This window comes from Pinus tabuliformis, chromosome Q, assembly GCF_031772625.1.
Source record: "Pinus tabuliformis cultivar Carrire ecotype Pingquan chromosome Q, CPIR1, whole genome shotgun sequence".
Taxonomy (NCBI): domain Eukaryota; kingdom Viridiplantae; phylum Streptophyta; class Pinopsida; order Pinales; family Pinaceae; genus Pinus; species Pinus tabuliformis.
Genome location: NC_142296.1, coordinates 978,975,459 through 978,985,146, shown reverse-complemented (window position 1 = coordinate 978,985,146; position 9,688 = coordinate 978,975,459). Strand labels below are relative to the sequence as shown.

The 9,688-nt window shown below is 33.5% G+C and overlaps 1 protein-coding gene across 1 annotated transcript; it reads left to right on the top strand.

The window, feature by feature from the left end:
* The first annotated feature begins 5,721 nt into the window (after positions 1-5,721).
* Positions 5,722-9,460, top strand: LOC149222747 (subtilisin-like protease SBT3.18). The gene is made up of 6 exons (XM_089387665.1): positions 5,722-5,889; positions 6,101-6,297; positions 7,715-7,812; positions 8,019-8,177; positions 8,757-8,868; positions 8,986-9,460. The coding sequence occupies exons 1-6, from the start codon at positions 5,722-5,724 to the stop codon at positions 9,458-9,460; spliced, it is 1,209 nt and encodes a 402-aa protein (XP_089243791.1).
* The last annotated feature ends 228 nt before the right edge of the window (positions 9,461-9,688 follow it).

Genomic DNA, 9,688 nt, shown 5'->3' with positions numbered 1-9,688 from the left:
GAAGATCACATGTTTTTGTTGTGATAGAAAGGTTTGGTATGATTTTGAATTTAAGTGATGGAAAATGTATTTTTAAATATATAAATAAATTTAGTAATTTAAATTTTAAAATATTTCAATTTTATAACTTACATTAGAATTTCAAAATATATATTACATTTCAAATAAATTGATTAGAAAATATGTTGGAAAAAACATAAAAATATTTTGTTGATGCTCAAAGAAACTAGTGCTTATAATTAAAAACTTAATAAATAAAAAAATTAATGCTTTTACAAAATTACTTTGTAAATTTATTAAATTATTATTAGCCAAATACAAAATCAAAAATAAAAAGAGGGCAACCTTCTCATCCAAATAGAAAATAAAAAATGAAAGCAAAACCAATTTATTAAACTAAAAATAATCATGGGGAGAAAGACTAAACACAATGTACTAAGTGAAATCCAAACAAATATTTATATCAAATTTTCAACTCCTTGGTATTAAGATTATTGTTGAAATCATATAAAATCTCAAAATACATTAAAAAAAACAATATAGGTAGGAAAGAAATACAAATTATTTTTCCAACCTATGATTTCACTCTCCAATGATAAATAATTCTCAATTTCTATTTCCATAATGGTTAGCTTGAAGTTTTAATCTTTATTTTAATCATTTGTTTTTAAAATTAAGAATTCATATTATAATTATTATTATTTGTATTTGTATTTATGAAATTTTGCATTTTTCAATTAATAGATTCTTAAATTTACAAAATTAGTGAATCTGATTTTTATATATGAAAATGATTTTAGGAAACAATCACTACAACATTGAAGTAAACCTAACAAATAAAAACAAGACAAAATTTGAGAAAGAATGAAAATAAGTGGTTGAACATTCTTGCTCCATAAAACCCTGATTTATAATGTTCCATCAAACCCCAACTTGCAACACATATGTATATTATTTTGATTTTAAGTTCAAAGCCTTATATCATTGCTTAATAAAAATGAAACATAGTTAATGTTTATATGAGAAAGAAGGAAAATAAGTGGTTGCACATTCTTGCTCCATAAAACCCTGATTTGCAATGTTCCATCAAACCCCAACTTGCAACACATATGTATATTATTTTGATTTTAAGTTCAAAGCCTTATATCATTGCTTAATAAAAATGCAGCATAGTTAATTTTTATGTGAGAAAGAAGGAAAATAAGTGTTGCACATTCTTTCTCCATAAAACCTTGATTTGCAATGTTCCATCAAACCCCAACTTATGTATATTATTTTGATTTTAAGTTCAAAGCCTTATATCATTGCTTAATAAAAATGCAACATAGTTAATTTTAATGTGAGAAAGAAGGAAAAGAAGTGGTTGCACATTCTTGCTCCATAAAACCCTGATTTGCAATGTTCCATCAAACCCCAACTTGCAACACATATGTATATTATTTTGATTTTAAGTTGAAAGCCTTATATCATTGCTTAATAAAAATGCAACATCGTTAATTTTTATGTGGGAAATCAAATATTTCTCAAGTAGTTGAGTGTTAATTGAATATCTTTTTTGTATGTCAAATTCATTATTCTTATGAATAAGAAAACTTCAGGAATTTGAATTTATCTTAAAATGTAAGACAAAATCTTATTAATTCTTAAAATTATAATTTTAAAAGCATACTAATTCTTACTAAGGAGTTAATATAGTTTTTAGAAAATTTTGATAGCTTTTACATTAAAATATTTTTGTGCTATATAATTCTACTAAAATATTATATAAGAACGAAATTTGGTTAATATTGTTTTGGAATAAACATGAAAACTTAGCCCATAGGCAAAATTCATACCATAATTTTTTATTTTTTTTTTATAAAAAAATATTTTTTTGGAGAGAAGTTCCTTTAAATATAGAGTTAACATGTTAGGAAGGTCAATATTGTTACAAATATTTTGAAATTGAAATTTAATATGGACATATGTAAGACATTCTAAAAGAAATTTATTTTCATCTTTGGCTTTTTTAGTATTACAAGGTCACCAATTTTTTCATCCCACAACATTTTAGGAACTATCTAACACCGTGTTTCACTATCGAGCTAGGTGATAGTTCATTTTACATTTTATTTTCTAATATTGATTTTCTCTTTTAGATGTAAAGAAAAGATACTTTTGATATTTTAAATTAATGTTAATGACTTTTTTATAATGTGTTAATATTTTCTTATCCTCCAATTATTTCTTATACCTTAATTTCTTCTCAAGTTTAAATGTGTTTATATTTTTAATAATATTAATATTTTGTAAAGTAATCTCATCAATTTTTTAGTAATTTAGCTAAAACTTGGTATCCTTATGTCAACCTCTCTTAAATTGTAGGTGGCTTTGATTGGAATTTAAAACCCTTTACTTTTCATATATAAATAAGATCATTTTTCATTAAGACATAATGGTTATGAATATTGAAGGATACATTCTAATTAGCGATGGTTATTGTAGCTCGTGGTGAATATCATCATCTACTCAATTGAGAAGAGGAGAAAAGTCCACAAAATACTAACTTAAACACTTTGAATGTTGTGCTCCCATTAATGGCGGTGTAGAAGGATGATCCAACACTCCCGGTGTGTTTCGTGGCATGTGTTTAAATCTAGCGATGTGTCTGTTTACTAACACCTGTGGGTTTTGGTGTAACGACAATCGTGATTCCAACAAGTGGTATCAGAGCCGAAGGTCTTGAGTTCGAAACACACCTGGCTCGCGTTGGGGGGGGAGATTGTTGTGCTCTCGTTAATGGTGGTGTAGAAGGATGATCCAACGCTCCCATGTGTTTCGTGGCATGTGCTTAAATCTAGCGATGTGTCTGTGTACTAACACCTGCGGGTTTTGGTGTAACGACAATCGTAACTCCAACATTGAACTCAAATTCCTAATATATAACAATATTTATTTATATATAAAACTAACCATTTTGTAATATGTAACTTTAACAATCTAATTTCGAATGTAACTATAAAATACATGTTCAAACCAAATTAACGCTAAATTCTAAACATATCCTTTTTCATGTGTTTGAAAAAACTTGTATTTAAACCAATTACATAAAGCTTTTTGAAATGGGTGGGTGTTTACATTCCCTATATATATCATATTTTTTTAATCAAATATACTATATGAATTTTTATCAAATATACCATAATTCATATATAAAAGAAGAGAGCTTATTTTTACTATTGAATTTTAAATTTTTTGAAGTAGAAATAATGAATAATTCATATATAAAAGAAGAGAGCTTATTTTTACTATTAAATTTTAAATTTTTTGAAGTAGAAATAATGAATAAAGTCAAGATTATAAAACCATTTAAAAAAACATGTTACTACCTTAGATAAATGATATACTTGAGTTTTTTCAACCTCATAAGTAGAGTTACTTTGACCTCATAACGTTACTCAAATATTCAGCACCCTGTCTCTTTTCACGCCCAAAAAGTAAAAGAATTGATCTTCCAGGACAGAACGCGTTTGGAGCTTGAGTGATACGGGCAACCTGCAAGGTAGACAAAGCTGGTTTTGTCAGCGATGCAAAAAAATCTCTATATGTTACAACAAATCAAATTTGGCAAATTTGGTTCATGAATTGTGAATGAGAAATTATTTTTTCAATGGCACAAATCATATACAGAGCAGTTTTATGGTACACATGGTTTTGTTGAGGATTGGATCACGAGACTTGTGGTTGAAGAAATATTTAGAGCAGTTTTTAAGTACATATAGTTTTGTCAAGGATTGGACCATGAGGTACATATAGTTTTGTCAAAGATTGGATCACCAGCCGTGTGGGGATTAAAGGGCTTCACCTAATAGTTGGACCACATCCTCCAATGCATCTTCTATTTTCTGGGGACCTGTAATTATAATTGACCATTCTTGTTTACCATTCAGGAAATGTAGGAACTACTTTAAATTTCTTATACTTCTTTTTATTTTCAAACAGCAGGAAAATTTGTCATAATTCAGTTCCGGCAGTGAGGACAATGATCTCTGGCTGCTAACTGCAATGCAGGTTGACTCATTACCGTTATTCAAGAAAAACCAAGCCACCTAAGTCTTAGCCATTAACTAATTTCCTTATTCAAAGAGAAAGACAATCTAAGTCTTGACCATTAGCCAATTTCCTCAAGTCATAAAAGACAAACTCTTAACCCCACAAAAACAATTTTACACATACTCAAATTCCAAAATAAAAAAATATATATTAATTTTAAGAAAAATGTAAAAAACATATTTTTTATTAATTATAAAAGTTATAAATTAGAAAATAATAAAATATTTTAAAATTTCTAATTTATTCAAATATATATATTAAAAATATAATTTAAATAATAAATACATATATATATATATATATATATCTTTTCATTGATGGTAAAAAATAAATAAAAAATAAAGGTATTTAAACTTGGACAATGTTAAATAAAAAGAGTTCGCTCTAATAGCTTGGAAGTTGAAATCACCTTTGGTGATTATAATCATTGTTTTATTTGTTTTATTAGTCCCTGCCATCTGGCAATGGGCAGGGACTATAGTAATCGAACAGCCTTGCTTTAGCATTAGTTTCAAGTTTTAGTCCTCTGTTATACGGTGATTATTACAAAGTTCTCAAACGCGCTGTGCCGGGATGTGCCGGGATAACCAAAGTCTTATTTGGAGCTGAAGCTTTTCCATCTTATTTGGCCTCTATCCGAGGCGGAAGAGGCTGGAGAATAGCCTAAATTGCTTTAGGTCTTGTTCATTATCACTGACCGTCAACGGTCTCATGTTAATGTTAACATTAATTTGTATTATCGGCACAATTGTTTGCAGGTTAGGCTAAGGTTTGCAGGTTAGGCTATTTGAGCATGTTACCGGGTGTTGTGCAGCAGGTGCTGCAGGTGTCCATGCATGGCGGGAGGTGTCATGAACCACTTCCTATGTCCTTGCCTACTGTGCCTCTGTACCCACCTTTGTCTCTGTGGGATCAACGGGCTATGCTTCCACTCCAGCTGGGAACTTGGATTCTGGTTTTCTCATCTTTGGTGCTGGATCAACAGAAGCAACTGCTTCATTCACTAAACCAACTGGATCTATAGGGGAATGGGATCACGATGACAATCATCAGAATGAGCAAGGCTAGAAGCTAGGTCCTTATCAGTTGAGAGTGCTTACCTTCGGTTCAGAGAAAAAAAAGAGCGAGGTCCTAGCCAGTGAAGAGCGAAGCCCTAGCCAGTTAAGTGCGAAGCCCTAACCAGCGTGCGAAGTGCTCTCTGTCGCATCTATCGGTTCAGAGAAAAAAGAGCAAAGCCCTCATGGTCCTTTTCTTCCGAACAACGGTAAAATCAGAAAGAATCAGTCTTATAGCATTTCAATTTTCTTTTCCTTTCATATATTGTCGAAAACAATTTGGATAGACAAGCTGGTGCTAATTGGTAGCCAGAAAATAGGGAAACAGAAGAATCACTTGCTTAATAGCATCCTTCGATGATGTAGAATCGACGTATATGTGCAATAGCAAAGCTTGAACCAGAGAAATGGATGGATCAGGAAAACTAGTGCCCGTGTATCCGTTGTGCAGAGTCTTGAACTTCTCCCAATGGTAACAGCATGAAAACAATGCATTGACGCTGAAAACTATCAACAGAACCAGGGTTGTTCCTAAAGGAAACCCCATGGTGGGCCTCGTGGTGTCTACGCGTCTATGCCCTCCCGCCGTTATGTCGTGTTCCATCACAATTTCCCAGAGACATTCAATGGAAGAAGTCGAATCTTGATTGCAATTTCAGACAGCAATTTTGCGCCCAATTTGACGGTTTCGCCAGATAGCAGCGGCTTTGCCCTATTAATAGACAAGACATCACAACTGCACGTTTGGACATCCAGCTGAAGTTTAGTAGTTTTAGACAAAATTTGAGCTGGATGGAAGGGTCAGGGCTCTGGCAAAGTACCAGTAAAGTAGACGCCCTGGGCCATGCAGGATGACGAGGCGCCGGGGTGAGTGAATTTATGTGAAAAAGGTAAATCCTAATCGTTTACATGTGATAATGGTGCGATGAGCTAATGTGCCTGAATCGTTCGAGCTGTCGCCCGGTCTTGTGCAATGCTTCGGCGTCGGCTCCGGCGCCAGTGAGCTGAATGTGACTCAACAGCTCGAGTATTTCCTGGTTCATCGTCAGATGTGTGAAGCGGATGAAGGGCATCACTTGGTTCAAACAAAGATACGCCGACTCGAGCTCCTGTCAAGGGCGCCTCTTGTCCTGCTACTAATTGCAGCCAAGTAAAAAGTGCCTCGAGTCGTTATTTTTCCGGAATCTCACGACTCTTTCCTTCTAAATGAAAATGCAGCTCAAAGAACACCCAACTGTGCTCAAAGGACACACAAATTTGATCTGTTGATTTCTTTCTGTGTGATAGGAAACTTAGAAAAGCTCTTACCTCTGAAATTTTTTTAAGCAGGGTTCGAAACTAGCTGTTGTTTCTATGTAACATTTCTCTATGCATTTTCCTGGCAAATTACGAGCTGAAAAAAAGAGAAGGACAAAGGAAATGAAAAGACAGTCAAGAAAGTCCCTGATATGAAGAATTCCTTCCTTTCTTTTCTTCGAGAAGACAGCAGAATGAAAACGCAGTTAAAAAATTTAGTTTAGTTGCTCCTCCTCAGAATCAACCAAATTATATTGCCATGCCAAATGTAGCATGCTGGACCATATCCAACCTGCAATTTCTGCTACGCGGTGACCATGTATAGTCTCGGATTTGCTAAAACAAACATATGGCATTTTCACTACGCAGAGGTACCTTTGTGGATTTGTTGAAACGAACAAATGGCAGTTTGACCGTGCATAGAACATTGAATTTCTTTTACTATTAAACTTCAATGCTATGATGACTAACTAACACTTTTTTAACTATGCACTGTTGCCATATGTTTCATTGTTAGCTTGTTTGCAAACTTCAACCATTAGATAAATATTCAAAAAATGGTTCAGATCGATCCCCACACTGTTCAAAGTTTGGTGCACACAAGACTATGCACTGAATTAATTCATTGCCACATTTAATTATTATTTTTTTATTTATTGCCACATTTAGTTAAATTTTTTTTAATTATGCGAAATTAAGCAATCACTTTATTTAATTTTTTAATTTATTGTCACATTTAATTTTATTTTTTTTAATTATGTGAAATTAAGCCATCACTTTATTTAGATGTCAACTATTTTTTGAAAATATTATTATGGATAGTTGGGTGTTGGTAATGTGAGCAATCTATGCTTATGACCTGTGTGTTTGAAAGCTTTTTTACAGCTTGGAAGTTACTGTGTCTTTTAAAACCCACCTCCTTTCTTTTACACAGGAACAAAATGAAACAGGAAGCGGACGACTGCATATGTGCAGGTCCTTGCATCCCATGACTTCTCGTTGTAATTAACTAGAACCCTAAGCTCTCGTCAGATTGGGTTTTGATATAATTTGTTTTTGATTTAATTTACCAAATTGTCTTGATTTTTTGGTTTGCTAGTTTGGTTTGCTAGCCTTCACTTTTCATTCTTCTATTCCTGAAGACTTGTGCGTTTGAAAGTTTTTTTCAGTTTGGAAGTTACTTTGTCTTTTTAATACAATGTTTAAAACCCACCTCATATCAATAGGAACATAATGTTTAAAATCTTTATTACACTCTGCTCTATCTACAGCATGGAGAAAGCCAAGTTATCTATGGTTTACAGCTACCGACATGGATTTAGAGGTTTTGCGGCCCAAATATCAGATACCCAGGCAGCAGATATGGCCAGTAAGTGATTTGAATATCACAACCATCAATTTTAGATCAGCTCGTTAAGAATTGATGAACTAAACCAGTTTTTACTCGATTTCTTGAACTAATATGTCTATGTTTTTGCATTAACTAAAAAAAAGGGGAAGTCGTTGTTTTCCAAATATCCTTTTTGTTTGAATTCATACATATATTTATCTTTATAGCATCCTTCTGAGTTGCAGAGATGCCTGAAGTTGTTTATGTATTTCCCAACAAGCTGAGAAAGCTCCATACAACACACTCTTGGGAGTTCTTGGGCATGCCAGATGACAATTCTTTGGAAACCTCAACTGACTCTACTAGACTTCAAGAGGATATCATCATCGGTATCATAGACACAGGTACCTTTCTAGTTTCCATCACAGAAAAACCAGTTTTTTGGATTGCAAGCAAAAATTTTAGGAATTTGATTTTTGGATTGCAAGTAGAAAATCCCTTGTTCCCATCCAAAAGAAAAAAAAAAAACCAACCCTAGTTGCTGTCTTTAGTTGTTTCCTCTCGGTGGGTAAACATCCTTTTGGGCAAAAATCTAGCATACGAGAAACCTCGGGCTTAAGAGCTACATGTCAAAGGGTTCCAATCCGCCAATATTACCTTGGACTTGCAATTGGCCTCGTCCACTTTCCTAGGACAAACCTCATAGGCTCAGATAACTACGACATATCAGAGAAAAAAATTGGCAACATTACTGGTTACTCTGCTTTTAGGTGGACAAATAGCAGGGAACATAATCACTGAAATTGTAAAGTGCATAGCTAGAGGTATACACTTGAAGTGATGTTTGTATTGTATGAGCCGCTCAAATGTCATAACTTCTTAACTGACTATCATAAGGAGTGACAACCCTCGTGCTTACTAGTAGAATTAGTTATAGACAGAGTTCTCTCTGGGAATCTCAACATTTAGATTTCAATGAATAGGTATATGGCCTGAATCCCCAAGCTTCGGCGACCATCTGATGTCTCCTATACCTTCACATTGGAAGGGAGTATGCCAAAATGCTGATCAATTTCCTTCTTCAACATGCAATAGGTAAATTGTGTTCCATTGAAGTTCAGATTGCAACATGAATTTCAACTGTCTAATTTTTGTCATCTGTATTTTAAGTACTTAAATAAGTACCACTAATACTTTTATGGCTTATTTCAGGAAACTGATTGGTGCCAGGTATTATTTGAGTGGATTGGAGGCTGAGAAACAAGAAACGTTGAAAACAGTAAGTTCTGATGATGGCATAGAATACAGATCTGCAAGAGATAGTCTAGGGCATGGCAGCCATACTGCTTCTATTGCAGCTGGAAGATATGTAAGTAATATTAATTACAATGGTTTAGCAGCTGGAAGTGCTCGGGGAGGAGCTCCACGGGCTGGGATTGCAGTATATAAAACATGCTGGGAATCTGGTTGTTATGATTCAGACATATTGGCTGCATTTGATGATGCAATCAAAGATGGAGTGGACATATTATCTCTTTCATTAGGCCATGATGTTCCTGAAAACGATTACTTCAGTGATGCGATCTCTGTGGGCTCATTCCATGCAACACAAAATGGAATTACTATGATTTTCTCAGTGGGGAATGATGGGAGTTCTGGCTCTGCAACAAATCAAATTTACTATTAAACTTCAATGCTATGATGACTAATGCTTTTTTAACTATGCACTGTTGCCATCTATTTCATTGTTAGCTTGTTTGCAAACTTCAACCGTTAGATAAATATTCAAAGAATGGTTCAGATCGATCCCCACGCTGTTCAAAGTTTGGTGCACACAAGACTATGCACTGGATTAATTCATTTCCACATTTAATTAAATTTTTTAATTTATTGCCACATTTAATTATTATTTTTT